General features: G+C 30.7%; 1 protein-coding gene and 1 long non-coding RNA gene across 2 annotated transcripts; both read right to left on the reverse strand.

Annotated features, from left to right (window-relative positions):
* Positions 1 to 14432: 14432 nt before the first annotated feature.
* On the reverse strand, positions 14433 to 16762 carry LOC107883930. The gene is made up of 2 exons (XR_001679594.2): positions 15402 to 16762; positions 14433 to 15330 (listed from the first exon to the last, which is right to left on the reverse strand). It is a non-coding gene; the product is annotated as an uncharacterized LOC107883930 (long non-coding RNA).
* Positions 16763 to 17981: 1219 nt separating this feature from the next.
* LOC100568591 (D site-binding protein) lies at positions 17982 to 21275 on the reverse strand. The gene is made up of 3 exons (XM_029490781.1): positions 20844 to 21275; positions 20572 to 20756; positions 17982 to 19449 (listed from the first exon to the last, which is right to left on the reverse strand). The coding sequence occupies exons 1-3, from the start codon at positions 20920 to 20922 to the stop codon at positions 19285 to 19287; spliced, it is 429 nt and encodes a 142-aa protein (XP_029346641.1). The 5' UTR covers positions 20923 to 21275; the 3' UTR covers positions 17982 to 19284.
* Positions 21276 to 23573: the final 2298 nt, after the last annotated feature.

Raw genomic sequence — 23573 nt, forward strand, 5'->3', positions numbered from 1 at the left:
CATAAGTAATTAATTCTGTTACCAAAAAATTTAAAAAATACATTTACACAGTTTATTTTTATAGTCATTTTAAGTACAAATTTGGACGAAATTACATATTAAAAACCTAGGATAACAATTTTAGTTATTTTGTTGTGATTGTATAATATTATTCGTGGGTACTTGAAACTTCTAAAGTATACTATTATATATCTATGATTTTACCACGGTTTTTTGTTGATGTATAACGCGTTATAACTTATAAGTACTTACCTAATAGATATTATGATATGATTAATTTGGAATTTATTATAGGTACCTATTATAGGTCAATTTTTTTTTAATACCATAGATAAGTATATATTATATGTCTAATACATAGACTGATATACCGTCTCCGCTCAGAATCGTTTTTCTTATACAGTGATATTATATCATTGATTTCAAATTTAATACTGTCCATTATACAGTGACCCACTTCTAACCTACTGTACAGCAGAGCGACATCCACTTACCCACCTTTTTTTTTTGAAATTAATATTTCTTACATTAAATAATTGTAAATAAAAAGTATAAAAAAAGTTTTCATATTATAATATTAATTATTATAAACAAAAATTATAGGTACATTATTTATTTCCATCTAGTTATACAGTCTTGAATTAGCTTACTTTTATCTTCCATACATCTTTCTTGTTCCTTATCTAATTCATGTTGTGATGACGAACTTCGATTAAAATGACCAACAATTGCTCGTGACAGATAAGCTTGCTTGTTAATGTTTTAACTAAATCATTTTGGAGCCCGGCATTTACAGACAATTGGATAGAATGTGCAGTACGCCAGTACATCTAATTAAATTATCCTGACCTATGTCATTAATAGCTTTCACCATATTAGCCGCATTGTCACTGATAATAGCACACACTTTATTTTCAATTTGCCAATTTTTTATTACAGATTTTATATTATTAGTAATATTTTCCGAAGTGTGCGATTCCGGTACCTCAACTGTTTCTAAAATTCTATTTCTTAATTTCCAATTATCCAAAAAATGGCATGTTACACCGAAGTAACTATTATTTGCCACAGAAGTCCAAAAGTCAACAGTTAAACACACATTAGGTATATATTTCAAAACCTTTTTTAAATTCTCCCTTTCAACTATAGCCATTTGGTCAATTTGTCTTGTTACAGTCATTCTACACGGGAGTACGGGACAATATATTCTGGCACAGCTATATGCATAAATTCACGAAATCCTTCACCTTCTACGATACTAAGTGGTTTTAAATCTTAAATGACAAATGTCATTAAACTTTTAGTGAGCTCTTTACTACGATCCCCCGTTATAGATAATTTTGATGTTCTTACTTTAAAATAATTTTGAATATCACTCGATGCACTAGATGTTTTTGACGCGCTGCATTGTTGTAAATGTAATTTTAAATTACTAGTATTACCACTGTACGCAATAGACTTGCACTCGCGACCGTGAACTTGTTTTTTATTTAATATTGTACCATTATTATCTATTTGAAAGCCAAAATGTTTCCATACGTCACTACGACCTCCAGGTAATGGTACTATCTTAATAGAACTCATAATTTTTATTTAATTATTTAACTCAACGTAGACGACGGAAAAAACGAGACTAATTGTAAAAATCCAACAGTCACAGCTATATAGTCTATTGTAAGAGCTTTATCGTATTGCTTATCGTTGGTGTTTAATCGTTCTTAGACATTGATTTACTGTCAAAACTTATATAAATAGAAAATAGAAATTTCAAATTGCAACGAATTGATATCAATTTTCAATATCGATAAAATGTTGGATACTTACCTGCGATGTCGTATTTCGATATCGAATATTATTTTTGTCATATCGATATCGGTAAAATTGGTCTGATATCGATATCGATATCGAAATACGACATCATTGTGCATCACTATTAAATATTAATTATAAAACTTTTCCGCTAATCTGCTACCCGATTCATATTTAGGGGTGAGGGAGGGGTTGATAGGTTGTATTATATCGAAAAAAATGACTTCACGAAAATAATTCTCAGACCTTGTAGAATTGTCGGATTTTGATAACTTTATTTTTATCTGAAAGAAGAAGACTTCATACAGGATGGATCAAAATCCGATTTTTATTTTATTTAAATTAATGGTACATTATAATTTATAAAAAATTGCTTAATTAATAATTTGTATTATTTTTGAAAAAATATAAAGACCTTATACTAGTAGTATAAGGTCTATAGCATAAGCGTGCGCACGGGGGAGGCAGGGGAGGCCTAGGAGCTGCCTCCCCTGCGAGATTTTTCGTTTCCCCAAGATCTTATACATTAATACCTACCAAATTTTGATAATACATATTTAAATAATAATAATAATATTATGTTCAATATTGGTATAAGTACTGGTATGCTATTTGAAAATAGTAAATATATTTAATAATATTAAAATCGACAATAATATCATGTTATATTATATTATATTGACAGGACAGCTTCAAGTTTCAACTATAGTTACTCGTTTCTTCTTTGATAATACCGACTCTATCTAGTTGGTACTATGAAAGGTCAAAAGTTTTTCGGTAGTTTTCAAAGGCACCGCGACAAACAAAAGAAAAATTAAGAAAAAACAGGAATTTATACGCAAAATCGATTTAGGACAAAATCGATTTTGGTTTTTGGTGTAACTCTAAAATAAATTACTGTAGATATATGAAATTTTGACTGAATGTTTATATTAGCATTTTCTATTCACCATAGCATTTTCAAAATATTTTGACTTATTTTGAGCTGTTAAAGGACATCTTTCAATTTCCAATTTTTTTTAGGTTTTTATTCTATAAATATTAAAAAAAAATTTTTGTTGCGTAAAAAAACTTGAAAATTTAATAGAAGGCTCATAATATAATGTTTTCAAAAACAGATGAAAAATATTGAAAATCTATAGTCAAAATTTTTTTTATATAAGCATTTAAAGTTTAATATTGACAAAATACCGTAAAATGTACAACAATTATTTTGAGTTCCAAATTCATAAAAAATTTTCTATTTAAATCTAAGATTTTAAAATGTAATACAAGATTCCCCATAAGTTTTTCTACATTTATCAAAAAAAAAAATGTCTACAAACAAATCAAATTAAATTTCTAAGAGCGTTTGAAGTTCATATTTTTACAACATAGGATATTCACTTGATTTCTCATGTAGCGATTTTCTTATTTAGTGGAAATTCAAATTTAACACCATCCAATACAGTGACCCTGCACTTGTAATTTACTGTAGAGAAGAGCGACACTCACTTGCCCACCTTTTTTTATTTATATATAGGTATTCTTAATAATTTTTTATTGCGTCTTCTTGATTGTCAAAGATATTATTAAAAAGGACTTATTGAAAAGAAAACTCTTTTGGTAATTTTATGTTTAACCTAACTCTTAACAGTAAACCGTATAGAACAATATCACGGTTTAATAGAACCATATACTTGATTTTATGGGAGGATTTATTTAAATTATCGTTGCTTCATATCAAGCTGGGAAAAAATCGGGGGAGGTGTTTGGAGTCTGGACCTTCTTAGCTAACCTAACCTTATAAGGTATTGCCTCCCCTGCCAAGAAGACCTGCGCACGCTTATGGTCTATAGTTATTTTACATGTTCCCTGTTACAGATCCACCCCCCGCCGGCCTGACAATTGATAAGCTTTCAATCGCCAATAGCCGTGATAACCACTAGCCACTAGGGGTTTTTATTACAGCCACGGTTTAAGATAATTTTTTTCTTTTGCAAGTGAATATCATTCTTGTTTTGACATAATGCGTTATGATACATTTGGTTAATATTTGACTGTGTATTGAGTAACCAACCTTTGTCAAAAATGTTGTTTATATATTTCTTCAATAACTACAAATTATGTTAGAAAAATATATATGAAGTTTTTAAATTGAAATACAAATTGCAAACATGATCTTTTACTGGAACAGATACCTAGTTATATATAGTTAGATATTTTACAGTATAATCTAGTACAGTGCTTCTCAAATTTTTTTGACATGAGGCTCTTTAAATTTAATGTAAAACTGTCAAGGCCCCTTAATCAAAATTATTAATTGTTTTTTCTAAATTAGGTAAATACTAAAATTACATGTACAATTTCAAACAGATAAATTATTAAAATGCATGGTAAATTAATGTTTTAATATACCTTTGAGAAATATTAATAATAGTATTCAAATTTAAGTATTTAAACTTTTTCCATGAACACTTAAAGTCTAAAGAAAATAAGCATTGATTTAGGATGACCATAAAAGTCTATCAACCATTTAGCACATAGATATGTTTCTATCCCCAGGGCCTCAGTTATAATATATAATAATATATAGGTAATAACATTTATTTTATAATAATATACTATAAATACTATGAATAGTTCATATTATAAAATCAATGGTGATAGGTACAACTGAGTAATAAATGCTTATAAAAAGATATTTAAAATATATGCAACACTAGGTAATATATGAATACTAGTATAATACTAGTACTAGTATTATGAATTATATTTAAAATCAATATATTAATTAATAATTAATAATTATTATTTGTTAATTATAACACTTTGAAAGCATTATGTATGATAATTTAGTGAATTAACTCTTACATTTTTCATATATTTTTTTTTTAATAGGAAATTTAAAAATGACAATTTAGTTAATTTAGTTAATTATATTTAATAATATTAAAGTTGTATTTGATAAAAAAAAAGTATTTAAATACATGTATACAAATAATTTAGAACATAGAAGTCATTATGCAATGAAAAATTTTGAATTTTATTCCTTAAATCATAATATATTTTAAATTTTCTAGTTTTGGTGTACTAAAGTGTTCGTTTTTCGGCCTCTTTAGGACATATAACGCTCTCAGTGGTGACGACTATCTGTAGTAAAATTTTCAATCAAGTTTTCAAACAAGTGACGACACCTTATCAATACACCTTGGATATATCTTAAACCATGATTACAGCAGATAAACATAGGCAGTGTTCCAAACGATTATTATATGGTATTTTTATCCATATTTATTAGGTTTGTTCCAACAGAGAATTTGTGATTAGTTGCCGACTGATCCATGATTGATTTACGGCTCCCAGTCCGGTCAGGAATCCGGGGACTGTTTTGACTGTCAATAACCACTAACCAGTCATAAACTGGTCTGATAACGTATTGGAACAACCATCTGACAGTTTGAGTTTGCGTTTTAGGCGGGTTGGAACGGAAAGGTCTACTGCGCATGCTCCCGACAGTTCTATAATAGTTTGACCGTGTGTTAGAACAAATCTAATATTATTTACTAATAAAATAAAAACCCAAATTAATAATTATCTTATGAATAAAGCAATGCGGAGAAAAATGAGGTAAATACTCAACACCTAGAAATAATGAAATTTGTGGCAAACTGGAATGCTTAGTGCTCGGATGTCTGCATAATATTTCAGGTGAATACATTTTTTTTTATCAAATTTAATGAATTATGTAATTTCAAGAATAGTACTAACCTGTTTTACAATTTATATTGTTAACATTATTATGTCTTACAATTTGTTTAACTAATATTCAGGGTCCGTTGGAAATCTATGCAGATGGATGTTCGGGTCTCTGGCTTAATCTTTCCTTTTACTTCCATTCATGTGCACAAACTGACATGATGTAATTTAATAAAAAACAATAAACAACTCAGTGAATTCAAGTCAAAATTTTTTTCAAATTTACTTGAGAATCATACATATTGGCAATTACAATTTTCATCGATATCCATAACATGATAAAAAAAAATTATCATAATATTTTATCCATAGATATACAAAACTACTATATATGAATATATCTATGATTTTATGACTCATGTTATGATAGAATAAGTCAAACACTATATTTGGGCAACATCAAGTAAAACTCATTGGTTGCTGACAGAACATAGTACTTTTCTACCCCCTGTGAACAAAAAACTAAACAATAATAATTTCCCAACAATTATTTTTATTGTTTTTAGATTTTTTTATACAAACACAACGTATCCCTACTTTGAGGACAAGTTCTTGTTTAATATATTATACAAAATTATCAAATATGATTTTTTTTCCATTCTGCTTTTAGTTTTCTGTCGTTACTTAGATAAGTAGGAACAAAACATTTGTTAGGCATATTTAAGCAAAATTAAACCATTTTAAAAGAATAATAAATATAAGGTACTAATGAATAATTATAAATAAGTCAAAAATGTTTATCGATATGTTAATTTTTATTATTTCACATTGTTATATAAAATATACAAATACAAGTACGTACCAATAAATATAAATACAATAATACCTACATACACTTATTTTAACATTTCATCCAGATAAGATAATTAGGTATCTCCTTATAATAATGTCTTTATTAGGTACATTTTTTTTCTTGTTTTATAATACAAAGTTTCATAGCTACAACACATAATAATTTACAATTCAAATAAATAAAAAAAAAAAAATACATGATAATATACAAAATAAAACCAACATTTTTTCTTTTATTTCTCTATTCACAATAATTTACTCTTGTTACTTTAATATTGATAGGTTCATAAAACCTGAACTGAAAAAAACTCTGTTAAATTTTAGATATAGATCTATTCATAATAAAATATTGAAATATGCTATTTTTATAATCTTTTTATTTATTTATTTATTTAAATACAAAATGAGTTTGCACCCAAGTAAATAAGGTACATAATATATTATATAACATATCTATCTGGTATTATAAACTAAAGAAAGATATATGAAATTCATCAAGATATTGGAAGTAATTGGACTTCTTCGATCTTTCTTGACCTTCTTTTGAAGGTGTCATAAATTCTATTTTCTCTTTCCAACTACATATTATAAAAATGTAAGAAAACGTGTAAAATAATTTTGTTAACATACATATTTTATTCAAACCATTTATAAAATATATGGTGTAATATATATGATGTAGAATTCCAGGTTGCGTATGTTTATGGGTGTGTTTTAAAAATGTATTGTATGATAATAACTTTCGACTGATAACAATTATCTAAAACATCAACAGCCAATACGCTATACACATACAAATATACAATAAAGACCTTTTAATTTTACTGACATTAACACTAATAACAGTCTTTTTTTCTAAAATGGTTAGAAAGTGTGTCGTGTGTGATGTAAAATATGAACCTAATAGCGAAATAAAATTTCATGCGTAACTATTCTTTGTTTTACCTATATTTATTGTTTTGTCAATGATTTATGATTGTGTTATTCAATTAAGGTTTCCTAAAGAGTAAAGATGAATCACGTAAGGGTGAGTGGAAGAAAGCTTGTGAGATCAATTTATGTTTGTCAACATCCAGAGTATGTTCATATCATTTTTTACCAGCAGATTATGAATTAAGTGGACTTTTGAAAAGAGATGCTCTTCTATGGTATTAATTTTAACTTAAATAACTTAATATTAATCTGATTTTTTGAGTGGATATAAAATATCAAATGTATCTTTGAAAATAACTGTTCTGTATGTACCTACTTTATCTTTTTTTTTTATAATCTATACTTTATTTTTCCAGTAAATAAAATGTATTAATAAATCAGGAAAATTAAACAGCTACTATTACAGATACAAATATTAAAAATCATTCTGGTAACCATGATTTTGAAGAATCACGTCTTGAATCTGAAATCTTTGTTACTCCCAGGTAATGTTTTGTTTTAACCAGTGCTCGATATGGACCGGAACAGCATTCCGGTTTGTAATATAATCAATGCGTCCGTTCCGGTTGGTTAAAATTAAAATTTAAGAGTTTTGGTTAGTAAAATTCGACAGTATCACAATTTAGAGGATTAAAATTCTAAAATTTCTTTTTGACAAAATATAATAATAATATACTTAATATAGAGAAAAGTATTTTCAAAAGCGTAATATCACTCTTGTAGAAGCCGACAAGGCTATTAGAATAACAATTAGAGCATTTGATTCGATGGTAAGTGAGGCTGGACATAAATTAGCCGGCGCTAAGAAAGCAATTGGATTTAATATTTATAAAAATGTTACCATTCATAATGGGAGGGTAAAACAAATTAATACGATCCAACTATACAGAGGTTTAGCAAATAATTTAAGAAATCGGGTGATAATAACTAATTCATCACATGTCAGTCAACATGAAAAACATCAACAGAAGAACATATTTAATTATACAGATTTACTCGATAGTCTTAGACTGTAATAAACAGTTTTCTACTCCATCAAGTTTAATAAGGCATGAAAAGATACATACCCGTGTTAAATCGTATAAATGTGATAAGTAGCTGTGTAAAATCTTTTTCTCACAAATCAATTTTAAGAAGCATAAAAAGACACATGGCGGTTTAAAGTTGTTCAAATGTGATATCTGTGCTGAGACATTTAAAAGGAAAACTAATTTAAAAAGTAACTACAATTATGCATGAGTGCATAGTGTACGTACTATGTATATGGTATAAGTCATAATTATAACAACGTTATTCTAATACGTAAGTATAAATGAAAAATATATAATTTAAAAATAGACCCAGACTTCACCAAGAGTATCAGTATCACACATAAAAATGTGTGCGACAAATCCTTTGGCTCAATGTTTAAAGGAATCTAAGCAATCAAGATGGCGAACGACAAGATCGAGAAAATTAATTTTAATCTGGAAACAAGAGTTGAGAGTCGAAATGATATTGATATGATTGTCAAGGATTTTGATGCGATAATGATTTACATTATGGAGAAATATATCATTTTGCGACTCACTGACACCAGTATAAGAGCTGTTGGCCCAAAAATATTATAAGGAACGGCCTTTGAAGTAGTTAAAGGCGTGATGGCCAGATTGAGTTTGTTTGACGGAGTTGATGCAACGCTTTATTGCGGAACAAAGTGCATTGGTACAGTTCACGATTCAGCCTTGAATGACGTTACTGATTACCTGATTTTGCCATTTTAATGACTAGGGAGGAAATAGACCAAAGGTATGATAAAAGAAAAAGAAGAAGAGAAGAACGCGAGAGCGGAAGGTTTTCCATACCTGTGAAAGGACGAACGTCAACAACTGTAACGGCCACTAGCGTCTCGAAGAACTCAACTCCCAGCGGAAATAAGCAGGTCAATACTGATCGTCGGAACGCACAGAAAAAAGAAGAAGCCTCGGCTTGAAGCACTCGTGAATAATATGAGACCAGGCAATAGCGACGTTGTCAATTGGGAAGGCTGCAGAGTTGAGCTTCGGGAACGCCTGGGACGATCTCCAGTTGCGACTGATATGCCGGATATCTTGTGTGGTCCTTCCGACGGATCATAGGATAAGGTTACAGCTCTAAATGAAGCCAAAGAGACTTTTAGACTATTTTATAAAATTGTGGAAGACATCTTCACACTAAAGGAGATTGAAGAGAGAGCTCGACAAGCTGCGGATAATGCGGTTAATGGATGAACCTCAGTTCGGGAAATCGAGAGCGGTTGACGAAGAGGAGGGCACCAGTACGAGTATTCCTGGACAACATGTTTAATTACTGGGAGTATAGTACAGGTTCGTCCTGACTATGCTCCTGTAGCCGATTGTAAAAATATTGTGAGGCATCATGGGACGTTGGTAGACATACAACCACGTTTCATGCAAGCCCAAAACAAAGCTGTGTATATTTTTTTTATTATTAAATAAACGATGCTGCATGGGAGTTAAGCAATGTGAAAACAGTTATTTGGCTCCCATGTAGTGATTAAACTCGGAAAAAACGCCTCTCATGTAGTGGTTATACATGGATAAAAAAAAAAGGCAATAGTGACGAAGACGATGACCAGACCTTGTTTTAAACATGATTAAAACATTATGTCTTAAACATAACAACCCTGGGCATAGTGTATGTACTATGTATATTGTATAAGTCATAATTATAACCAGTGCTCGAATTGGAGGGGTGCGCAGGGGTGCAGAGCTCCCCTACTACTTTTATTTTTTTTTTTTGCATACCCATACTATTTTTTTTTACTTGAATGGGGGGGTCGGTACAAACAAATGTCCGAAATAATTTTTATTAAAATGTATTAAAAAATGTATTATTAATTGACTTCAACTAATGTCAATTATATAACAAGTTTACTATTTTTGATATTAGTTTATTAATTAATTATAATATCCCCCTGTGTTTTGCCTATATAGTCAGTAGTTCACAGATCATAGATCATATACAAGTAAGTTATTTAAGGCACAGATACTGATGTGTGTTATAGTACTATCTTAAATTGTGTTCCGAATGAAATGTTATCAGTTTTAACTGCTAAATATATAATTGCCTCTCACATAGGGTACATGAAATCTTACAATCTTTACGCAAGTATGTAGTTTTAGCTACTACTAAAACAAGTAGGTATTAATACAATCATGTATTTCAATGCTTTGTTCCCTAATTTCATGGAAACAAATAAAGATAGTGTTATAAGATAAATAAAATCCACCATTTTAGAACTCCTAGTGGATTATATTTATACTTCAACCGGACATTGTAAGAACGACTTTTAATAAACTTTATTTATTCGGGAAAAATCATAGTCACCAAAAAATAATGTACAGGTATAACATATAAATATTTTATTTGTGATAGATAAACACCTTCCTATCTTTAGATGACAAATACAGGTGTTAAACCTATAATATTTCATGTGAATGTGGTGAATCCACATATTAACATATAATTGCCTCTCACACACTCAGGGTATATGAAATATTGCAATGCTTACGCAAATGTGAAATTTTAGTAATTCCCAGTGGAATATATTTATACTGGTGAAATTATAGTCACTGAACATAATGTAGAAGTATAATATAAAAATATTTGATTTGTGATAGATAAACACCTACCCATCTTTAGATGACAAATACAGATGTTAAACCTATAATATATCATGTGAAAGTGATGAATCCACATAATATATAATTGCCTCTCACACACTCAGGGTATATGAAAAATTGCAATCCTTATGCAAATGTGAAATTTTAGTGGTTAGCGAAATAAAAAAATATTAATAGAATATTGTGTTTTTAGAGATGGAGTTATATTATGTAGGTACCTAATGCTGAGTTGAAAACAGATGACGGTACAATAGTATGTGGACATAAAATTGATTTGGTATCAGGGAATCTATATTTCAATGCAATGTACTCTAATTTCAATGAAAAACATAAAGATTGTATTATAAGAGAATTAGATTCTATTGCCTTACAACACTTATGGTTATTCTTACAATGTCTGGTTGAGTGACGGTTAACGCTAATTGACTGATAATAGATCTTATTAACCGCAGAATTCTGCCGGTTATGTGTCCGTTAACTTCAACCGGACATTGTAAGAACAGCGCTTAATAGACTTTATTTATTCCGGGAAAATCATAGTCACTGAACAAAATGTACAGATATAAATAAATGTATAAATATTTCATTTGTGATATATAGATGATAAATACAGATGTGTAGTAACCATGTAATGATATCTACATCATTGCGCAAACACAGCTTAATGATTCAATATCATCATAATACTATTAAATATGTTATTACCAAAAACCACAATAAATACCTGCACCCACTGATAATACCTGTACACTGATATTATTCAAAATGTACAAAAACTGTACTGTAAACGAGATGATGGTGTTACTGACCGTAGATTTTTTATAGTGTAAAGAGAGATAGACCTACGTTACTTCCAATTATTCAACATGAAGTAGAAGTTGGATCAATTATTCACTCGGACGAATGGAAGGCTTACAGCAATTTAAGTGACCACGGCTATGTGCATAAAACTGTAAACCACCAGCTCCACTTCATTGATCCCGAAACAGGGGCCAATACCCAATATATAGTCGTCGAGACGTGTCAAAGTAAAATATGGCATAAAAACACGTGGTGCCACTAACTTATTAGAACGGCAGTTGATGGAAGAGTGGTGGCGTTCACTCAATGTATCAAAGAATCTTTTTGACCAGTTTTTTGAAGACATGAAAAAAAGTTCTTTAATGTAATAATGCCCAGATACCCGGACAACACCTTAAATCTATACATTGCAGGTTGGAAAATTGTAGATAACATACAACACCAACACACAATTGTGGTAGATACATTTTTCAAGTAGATAGCATATGACGCGAGTTCCAAAAATGTCATATGCGAGGAGAAAAGCGATGACAATGATTGGAAGGACATTGATGACAATACATAGTACACATAGCACTATAGTGGTCTTCAACAGTACGCCATAGATTCAGAATAGTCCGCCACTCTTGTACAGACGTACCAATGGATTCGATACATACAATGATAGTCAATTTCCTACAGGAATACCCAGACTTTATCAACGTATTTGACACATCGTTCCGCACCCAGTGCTCCACAGCACCAATCCGCGAGATTCTAGCCTTGACGCTCACACACGATGACAATAATAATAGTATATAATTATATTAGTATATTAATAATAATAGTAATTAAAATAATTATAAATAGATGGTGACAATAATGAATTCCTATAAAATAAGTTTTCATTACGTACTGGAGAACTTATAAGAGAGCAAACCGAGGGATAAACCACTATGCTAATCAGTGTACAAAATTTTGTTAATCATGATAATCTTAAGATAATCATGATATTCTTGTGATAATCATGATAATCTTTGTTAATCACACAGATTTCTATATAAAAATATAATATAGATATCTATTATGTGGTCAATCATTATTAAATTTTGATTATCATAAATTTATAGGAATTTTACTTTCATATGAACCCATGAACTTAATATGTACCATGGATGAATTGCGGAATAAAAATCCCCGGGAACAAAAAACCCCCAATGAACGACCCAGAAAAAAAAATTCTGAGACTACAGTATTACTTATCGATTTTTTTTTATAAATAGGTAATGATACTAAGTACATAATTATTATAATCATTGATTTTTATTTAAAAATATATTATATTTTATATCAAGATAGTTAATTTAATTTAATTTGTATGTAATAATTATTTCGATTTTTTTATATAGGTTATGATACTAAGTACATAATCATAATCATTGCATTTTTTTTTAAATAAATTATTTTAAATATTGTTATGTATAAAATATAGTATACCGGACTTTTTTACCGTGATTCACTAATTTTCACCCTCCTAATTCCCCCACCAGGGAAGTTGTTCAAACGGGGATTTTTAGATTTGCTGTGGCAATGTAAAGACTGTGCAAAATCACAAGGAAATGTAAATTTATAACAAAAAAAATCACGATATTAATTGAAAATTTTGACGATTGAATCGATGAAAAGTTTTTACAAAATCCTTTGTATCTGGGATTTTATAATTTTATTTTTTATTTTATTAGTTGGTAAAAAGTTATGTTTTTATGTTTGATTTGTTACAAAATTATATATTATATTGAGTTATGTTTGGATTTTAATTTATTTGAATAATTTGCATTACCTAACCTAGTATTATCATTAATCATGTTAAAATAAAATTGTTTATATTAATTTCATGAAATGTTTATGTTTCCTATTAGGTGGCTCTATTTTTTATACTTTATTCAATATGAACTATGAAGTATCTAATAGTGACTGAAGTAAAGTAAAATAGTAAAGTAGGTATAATACTGATCTCAGACAAGGTTACTTCTAAAGTGAAATAGAGGATATAGTTTTGATTTTTTTTTTTTTACTAATTTATTATTAAAAATCAAAACTATTCAGTTGTCAAAGTAAATATATTTAGTAATGTAGGTACCTACATATTTTTAAGAATGAGAAATAATAAAATGGCAAGTAAAGAAATATATGTTTTTTTTTTTATTAAGGGGATTACATTCAAAATAAAAAACTGACTTTTAGACCAAAAAGACAGACAAAATTGGAGGAATTTGGTGTGAGGGATTTTAATTTTGAAAACGGGTCATGATTGATTAACAAGTTCACTAGGTTTCAATCAATTCTATTTTTAATATTCCAATTATTGTTAGTGTCATGATGCGTATTAATGAGTTAATATAAATACAAAAATATTATATTTTTATTCATGGATGTCACAGCTGAAAAAATAGATATTCAAAATCACCTTGATGGAAACCTATTCAACTTGATAATCAATGAAAATCACTTTTAAAAATTGAAATTCGTCAAACCAAATTCCTTCAGTTTTGTCTGGCTTTTTGGTCTAAAACCATTTTTTTTTATCGACTGCACCCTCTAAGATTTATTTTATGATAGGGAATTTAAATGTTATTATTAAATATTATTTAAAAATATTAAAATAAATGAAGTTTATCTCAAAGTTCATGTTTAGATTGGTCAATTTTACATTAGTTTTAACTTTTGACAAATCTGACTGGAGTCCCTTTAAATAATATGTTAAAATATTAAGCACATAAATAAATGTTTCAAATAAATTTACTGTAATAGATCCATACACCATAAAGAAACCTTGAAGGAAACTATTGCATATGCGAGTGCATATGTTACAGACCAGTGCTTCTCCAGCTTTTTTTTTTACAAAACCCTAACTTAGATTGTAAAAATAGAGACACACTTAATTTTTTTTAAAAGCAACACTTAAAAGCCTAATTGTAAATTCAGAATGAGACCATCGAGCAAACTCAATTTTTAAAATGGGAGAACAACTCAAAATTGTCTACAAGGGAGCAAACTCAAGTAAGACATGACAATTTTTTATTTTATTTATGTATCTTTTAGTACCTATGTGATTATAAATTATTGTGTATGAGGAATATTTAAGATATAGATGTTGTATCATGTTAATAATGTTGTACCTATACCTACGCAAAATATTACATAGGTACTTAATAGTTATAAATAAGAGGTTATGTTATATATTAAATTTGAAATGCCGATTGGGTTCTTCATACCTGTAAGTACGACCCGTTGAAAAACAGGGAAATGATCCCGTGAGCCAACCTGAGTTTATACGATTGTTGTTTACCCGAGTCCCAAAAAGTCTACTGTTTGTATTCTGAAGTGTTCAAGGCCATAGTCACCCGATTCATGTAGTGTCATACGCCGATGTCTTGACCTGCTGAACGCTGGTGTGCTCAGCCGTGCTGAAGAACTGGTTGAGGCGTTAATACACCTGGCCGCTGGATCGCGTACCGCACTGGGAACTCGGAGGCGCCATTGCATGTTACAGAGTAAAACTGTGTGGACCGCGACAATTATAGGCCGTTCAAGTCATGAGAGGCCGCGCTGACTGAAAATAGTTTAAAGTTTAAGAAATGGAGACTATAAAATAAAAAAACTATGCACGGAATAAAAACGTACCCAAGGGCTGCCAGTTTGTAAGTGTGCTGCCGAAGTATGGAAAACCCGGCGGGCCGAATTTGCCCATTCGGCCATGCCGTTGCCCAACGGACATCGGGAACGTCGAGACAAATTGAAAACCCACCTAGGCCAACAAATAACAATGGCAAGTGTCGGTGGCGGTGGACGGATTTTCCGGTGAACCCGAGCGGAGCGGACGCGATATGATGCGAACAACCCGGCACCAGTGGTCAACGGGTGGCGCGGGTACCGAACACAAACCACGAGGGCGAACGTATGGCCACTATCCGGCGAACACGCGCGGATGCAAAACGGACAGACTTATACCGTGCGACCAGCCGAGCATGAAGGTGAACAAAACGAGGCGGACGTAAAACGTCGACGCACATGGTTCCATGTTCCATGATCCGTTCGGATCGTCCGGTGGACGCGAAATTGCGAACGACCCGAAACCGAGGTTGAAGGTTGAAACATGACAAAATATATTTTAAAACTAAAATGTTTATAATATTTTGTCACGGCCCACATGTTGTACTGTCAGTCGTTCAAGATGGCGGACGGCGGTGCTGGCCGCCTGGTGCACAGCACGGAAGCAATGGCTGGCACCGTGCCGGACGTCACGCGAGGCCGTAATCATGGCCAAATAACACGGCCGTAATAATGTGAAAAGTGAACGCGAACTGCGAAGTGCGAACCAGCCGGCCGTCGGCGGGTAGCGACGGTTAGCGGTGCGACGCTAGCACCATGAACATATTCTAAGAAAAGAGGGGGACGACGATGAAACAAAAAACGTCGAACCAAATACGGACACGTACTCTAACGGACAGCGCTTCCCTCGCCGCCCTGCCATGCTGCCTAATATGGTTGATTCAGACGACATAAGTATAACTGAGAGAGAAAACAAACGTTTAAACATATGAACATAATATGAGAGAGAATAAAACATGTTTTGGGCTATAATAATATCATGTTCAAGCGACTGGCACACTGTAACGGCCAAAACCCATAGACCTTATACTCGGCGCGGAATAAGATCATGACCAGGCGGTGGGACCGATTAGCGTCCGTTACGCGCAGCCGATTTCTCATTGGCTCCATATACAAAGCCGGTAACTGCCACCATGGTGGGCGGTGCAGTAGAGGAAGTTGTTTTGAATGCGCGACTGGTCATGATCTTATTCTGCGCCGAGTATATTGAGAAGACAGATTAACACTGGGAGCGCTGTCGACGCCTATCGTACTGATGGTTGGGCGGGTTCCCCCCTACGTGGAGTCGGGCCTCGAGTCGGGAGATTGTATGTATTTTCCCGAAATTTCGCTTAAATTCTGCTTTAAGTGAAGTGTATTTGAATGTATTTGATAATATTAGTAGAAATTATACTTACCAATGTATACAGTTAGCTATAAAAGCGTATAAAGTTTCGATAACAAAATTAATTTCTTATAAAAAGTAAAATTACCAACTTAAAACTATATCTATACATCCCGAATCGGAAGGTACAAATTGTTTCCACCAGAGCGCGTTTTGTTAATCTGCTTCCCCAATACTTTAGTATAAGGTATTAAGGTCTATGCCAAAACCTCTCTTTCTCTTTCAACAATCCCGTCTGGTGATTTCTCTCTCCATGTGCTGTCGATTTTAGTTTATACCACCGCGGTTGTAAATATCTTTTTAGGTCTATAAAAACGGACGGACTTTTTATCATTAAAACACCTTTACAATTATTATTGATAGATCTCGAGATTGTTATGGTATCATAGTTGCCCATTTTATGACTTAGTCGGTACTCCTTAACATTAACAATTAACATGAACAATATAGAAAAATATATTCCGATATATTATGCAAATTATTATAATAATATTATATACAATCTCGGGGGGCAATAATAACAATTTGATCGCCACTAATTTGGTACAGACTTTCGAGTGTCTAATTGTCGTATCAAGTATTTAGTTTTTGGTCAAACTTCGTGAATGTTCGACTCATAGACAATTAGAAAAAAGACGCCAGCAGTGACGGAAAGTTTTAACGCTGATGCCCAAACAGTACCTATTAGCTAAAAAATGAAACACTGCTAAATGGTAGACAATTAGCTTTTAATTTAATCGAACATTTTCAAAATTAATATAGTACTATACGCCTACACCACGATTTAAGATAGTATGGTTGCCCAACAAGTTATGATAGGTCATGGATGACAAGAGAAATGAATCCAGATACCACTACTATAGCGTACTAATTTCCTTCACAAATCGCTATTGTCTATTCCCCCAAGATTTAGGAGAAGAAAAATTATTTATTAACAGTGTTTTAAAAGAAGTCAAAAAGTACAACGCATTTTATTTAGTGTTTTATTATTTTAATATCAAAACTAGTATTATTGTTTTGACTACTTATCGTGTACACAGACTACAGACACAAAAAAATAAAAGATAAGTAAAATATAAATACAAAATAAAAAAAAAACACACATCATCATTGTAAAATTAATACATTCATTGCTCCGCTTAAAATCTAAAATTGAACATTTTATACAATATTATTAAATAATTATTTGAAATTTATGGTGAATTTGATTAATTTTATCAAAATTTGAACTTATAAATTATAAAAAAAATTAAGCTGATATATATCTTTAATATTTTTGAATGTTATTATAGGAATAAGAAACTTATGGTTGACCGTGAATTACATTTTTAAATTTTTTGACACAGAAAAATACTATTTATCGTTATTTATTGAAAAAAAACAACATGATAAATTTAATTTCTTACACCTATAAATAGCTCAAAAATATGTTAATTATTATTCTGTGCTCTCACCGTGAAGATAAAAAAAGAATACTAGGAAACAGACTCAATTTAACTGTTGCTTAAATGTAAAACCGTAAAACTGACTTTGGTAAAAAATTATTTTGGTCAAATGCTTTAAACGCTAATTTGAAATTTATTATTAAAATATTCTATGCATATTATATTGTAATAGTAACATACCAACATACTTAATCAGGGGTGGATTTACCCATAGGCCACCAGGACACGTGCCTATGGTGCAATATTTATTGAGGCGCATTTTTTTAGTTTAGTCACGTCGCAGTAACGTTTTAATTTATAAGCTATAATAACCTTGCAGTTAGAGTTAAATCCTGCGACCGGATCCCGCTGCGCCGCGCTGCCACCGTTAGAGGTTCGACATCGACACTCGACGAGGCAATTGCCGGCGTCGCGGTCGCCTATATTAATGCATGGGAGGTGGTATAATGGTGTGCGGCGTAAACACATACAATATTGTGAATGGCGCATGCGCAAAACGCAAGCCAAGCCAGTCAAATACACTGCCTCGGGCGGCCGCTTAGTATTCTTGTCTATGGGCGGCCGGGTACATTGTATACCTATAGCCGCTCTACTACCTATAGATGGCTCGCACAGTGCTTAGCAAGTAAATAAAATTATTTGTTATTAACTGGAATGACCCGCTTCACCCCGCACCCGGCACCACAATAAGTGTGCGCGAACAGCAAACTAGTACCTATATTCTTAGAATACTGGAATTAATTCTGGAAATCAGATGTCTTGATAAAGTAATTAATAATAATAAATATTGCGACGCTGGCACTGTTGCCCGTCTTCTGCATAGTGCCTACTGGTCAGAAATCTTATAGATTTCATCCAATTCAATTGTTTTAGTTTTGTTTTATTTCATGGAACATTACCCCCCCCCCACCCCCCCGTGGGAGCACGCCAATGTGCTAGTGTTGCAATGCCTAGGGGTGAAAAATTGTTAGTCCGTCTCTGTACTTAATTATGGTAAATCATTATAATAATATCGTAAATTATATTACCTACTGGTATTTATATTTTTAAGCTTTAATCTAGTAGTTTAGTTTTTTTGAAAAGGCGGTAAGACGTTATTTGTCCAAATAACTTGATTCGTATTATATAAAACTAACGTTCTCTTTATAATTTCAAGCTCTTCGGATACTGTACTTAGTCGGAACTTTAACAACATGTTTTCTTTTTCTAAAAGAAATAATTTCAATCCCATCTGAAAAAAATAATACACTGTCACTACTCACTGTATAAACATAGGTATAAATGTATAACACATTTATATTCACTATTGCCTATTTATTAATTAGGTAGGTATAATGTTATACCTAACCGCTTATAAGTGTATAACTGTATTAGGTAGCAATGTAGCATATGTACAAAAATTCAAATTATTATTTTTGGTATAATAATAATATTATACAAGAATACAGCTGATTTAGGCACGGGCCAAAAGCTGCAACAATTTAGGGATAGAAAATGCTAGCAAATTACTAAAAAGTAATTTCAACAAAATGTATACATTTTTATTCTTATTTAATATTTTATTGGCAGTATTCAAATAAGCGAATGGGTATTTGATAGGGGCAAATAGGGCACTTAGATATTTAGAATATAATATCTATGATTGTTCTCTAATGTTTATCTACACAATTAGGTAAACATTGATTTTTTTTACAAAAAAAATTACTTATCGTCGACTATTATATCATATATGGGTAGGTAGGTACTAAAACCATAATTGTTTGGCAGTATTGAATATTAAAACCAATTTGTTGTCAACTTTAAATTTTAACGATTAAGTTTATGCATGTCTTATTAAGGAAAGAATTATAAAAAAGAATTTGTAACTTAGTACCTATTTACTATTAATTAATAATATTTCTTTTTTTATAGATTTTAAATTATAACTATAACAGATTTTATATTCATATATATTTTACAAGTTTATTAGTTTAATGAAGCATGAGGTTAAAAGGTGGATAATTGGGAAGTGATTTCTGTTCGCGGGAAAAAAACTTAAAATATGCCACTGCAGAGTACTTGGAATTAACTTTTCTTAAAAGGATAGGTATTTACTGGTTTTTAACAACGTTTTCGAGTAATATAGTAAATTGATCTGCAGAATATTAAACTTTGGGCCTGAGTCCACTTCTCAAACACAAGTCACTAATAGCATACCATGTAACCCTTTTAGATAAAATGTATCCGCGTTTTCACCAAATATCTCAAACCACTTACTTAACTTAATGTGGGTTGTGTAATATAATAATAAATGTTAAAATAAAATAAATAAATACGTGAACATACTTAAAAAACAAATAAAAATATAACTTACTTCATTGTCTCTTCTACGTTTGGCTTCTCTGGACTTTTTAGCTGCCATGTTGTTCCTCTTTCTCTTTTCGTAATATTTAGCGTCTTTTTTTTCTCTGGGTGTATCTGTCTTCAGACGTCGAAGTTGCATCTGTTGCACACCATATATTTTACAATCACACACATAGCCATGTAATTTGTCATTTTCTATAAAAAAAATAATTAATTTGAATAATAAAATTCTAAAAAATATTCAACACATGCAATGAACTATGAAAAAATAATGATGCCTACTGCAATAGTTATTTTGTATGCTGCATGACTGACAATTATTTGTTCTCGAGTTATTTTGACCAAAACTCAATGAATCCATTCAGTTGCACGATTTTATATTTCGTTTTATAGAGTATACCTCCTATTGGAAACTGCCTTTTTGTTGCCAATAATAAACATTAAAATAAATACTTCTTAGCTATGAAAAGTTATTTTTAAATTTGTAATACTACATCAACCACTATATACATTATACAGGGTGATTCGTACCAATCGTGCATGCTCATTAATCATTGCTCACCCCCGTTTTTTCATCCAATAAATTAGTTCAAATTCTGTTTTTTGGAATTTTAAAGCATAGGTATTAAGGTACATAAATAAATAATAATACACTTATACACAATGACTTTATTTTCAAATATTTAGAGTTCGAACGAGTGATTTATGAGTTATTTAACTTTGTGTATAAAAGATATAATATTATAGATCCTTATAATAGGTTTGGAAGATATGGGAGCTAATGAGCTAGCTAGGTAGTATAATATGATGGTTTAAAATGGTAATCGTTAATCTATTAATATTTAATACTTACTAAAAAAATTCCGAGTATAATAATTAATAATTAATAAAACATACTAGATTGAGTACCTATTCTAGTGTCCCTACATAAATCATTAAAACCGATATAGATTTAATATATTATACATATTATATTAAACATATTTTATTGTTAACTACTAAACTGTAAAGGCTAGTTAAGTAATATATAAACGCAAACACATTTTTTTATGTTAGGTAATAATTGATAATATATACCTACTATATACAATAGCCATATAGGTTATAATATATGCAGACTTTTACTTGGAATTAGAAGCGTTAAACCTAGGTAGATAATAATATTTTAACAAATCATTGTCATTTAACTGCACTTTAACTTACTCAATCGCAAAATCGGTAAGCACGATTTCAGATGTATATCAGCAGTATTTTTAGTTGTATTACTACCTATATCAGATATTCATGAAAGACTGTTGACTGTCGTACATAACTATATGAAGGAAAGCAAATACTGGTAGATATACGAATTTGGGAATCAGCGGTAATGACTGCTCGTTTGGTAGCAATATTTTGCTTTAATTTGTATAACACTCATAAATATAAATGTATTTTTTTATCGTATCGCATATATTATTTTAACGTCATTTTTTACTCGTAAATAATTAAAATAATAATATCTATATAGTGTATAATATATAGGTACATAATTTTATATCATTGTGGTATTCAATGGTTATTGTGTCTATAAAAGGTGAGTGATTACTATATAGCCAGCTATAGGTGCATAATAATATGTCATTTTGCACGCGAACACAATAATTATCAGTCAAGAAACTAAACACCATAATCATTTGTAACCTAGTCCAAATTACACCCAGTACTAATTTCATAGGTAGTTTCAGGAATAGGCATTGTCTTGTGGTAATTTATTAAACCACTTTTTATATTGATATACCTAATATAACGTTATAACGACTATATTTCCCATCGTCTGCACTCTGCATGTACGCTGTACCGCCTGTTTCTACACAACGTTTATCGGCGGTGACATCGAAAAATAACACGAAATTTAATAATTACCAATCTACCCTATTTCTATTATAAATACGTATTGTGAGTTTTACAAATCACATAACATCTATCAAAAAAGATTCAATTTCGAAAACCCTGCAATTACGTTATATTATTATTTATTTTTACATATTGTATTAGCCATCCTAATATTATGCATTTATGCTAAACTGCTTACAACATACTAGAATATAATAGATACTTACATAATAATAGTGTAATATACCTACACCATATTTAACATGTATGTATAATTATATTCAGTGCCCCATAATCAAATAATCAATAATATTTGTTATCTTTCTCAAAAAATAATTTTAATAACAACTTATTATTTAATTGTATTACTCCATGCATATTGGTATTATTATTTATGATTCTGGTGTAAAGTTACGAGGACTGATGACTGATGAGTAGGTATAGGGCTGGGATTCGATGCACTTTCAAGGCCGTCCCAACGATTTGCGGGGCCCGGGGCAGAGTAAAATTGCGGGGCCTAAAATGTCATTATCGCATATGAGAGCTATACTCCCCAAATTTGAAACTCAAATGTGCGCAAATAATCTTAACAATTATAGTACCTTGCACCTACAACAACATGAATAAGTAAATTAACTAATAACGCACCATGTCATATAATCAAACTTAATATAATATAATAAATAAAAGTTATCAAAAAAATATTGACAAAATAAGACAACAAATATAAAATATAGCAATAGGCACAATATTGCAATATAAAAATATATTAAAAATTAACTTTTCTACTCTTTATATCCACGAATTGATCAATAATATCATTATATTTTAATTGGTCAGCAATTTCTTTTTCGATAGAGATTATAGCTAAATTTGTGACTTTTTCTTGTGACAACGTGCTTCGGAGATAGTTTTTTTTATTAATTTCAGCTTTGAAAAAGATCGTTCTGCTGAAGCAGTAGTTACAGGCATAGTTAACAATATTCTTAATACTATGGACACATTGCAGTAAATGTCATCAACGCTGTAACTAAATATTTTTTCTGGAACTTTTAGTGGTGACGTGTCTTCTTCAATAATCTCACAAAGAATGACCATTTATATGTTTATTAATCAATTAAACATTTATTAATTCATCGA

The sequence above is a fragment of the Acyrthosiphon pisum genome, chromosome A2 (assembly GCF_005508785.2).
Source record: "Acyrthosiphon pisum isolate AL4f chromosome A2, pea_aphid_22Mar2018_4r6ur, whole genome shotgun sequence".
Lineage (NCBI taxonomy): Eukaryota > Metazoa > Arthropoda > Insecta > Hemiptera > Aphididae > Acyrthosiphon > Acyrthosiphon pisum.

Bases quoted from the DNA above. Each gene is read 5' to 3' on its own strand.
- LOC100568591 (XM_029490781.1), bottom strand. From the start codon at position 20,922: ATGGATTCATTGAGTTTTGGTCAAAATAACTCGAGAACAAATAATTGT. The intron at 20,757-20,843 runs GTAGGCATCATT...TTTTTTTTATAG, and splicing joins CATACAAAATAACTATTGCA to AAAATGACAAATTACATGGC. The intron at 19,450-20,571 runs GTAAGTTATATT...TATTTTTTTCAG, and splicing joins AACGTAGAAGAGACAATGAA to ATGGGATTGAAATTATTTCT.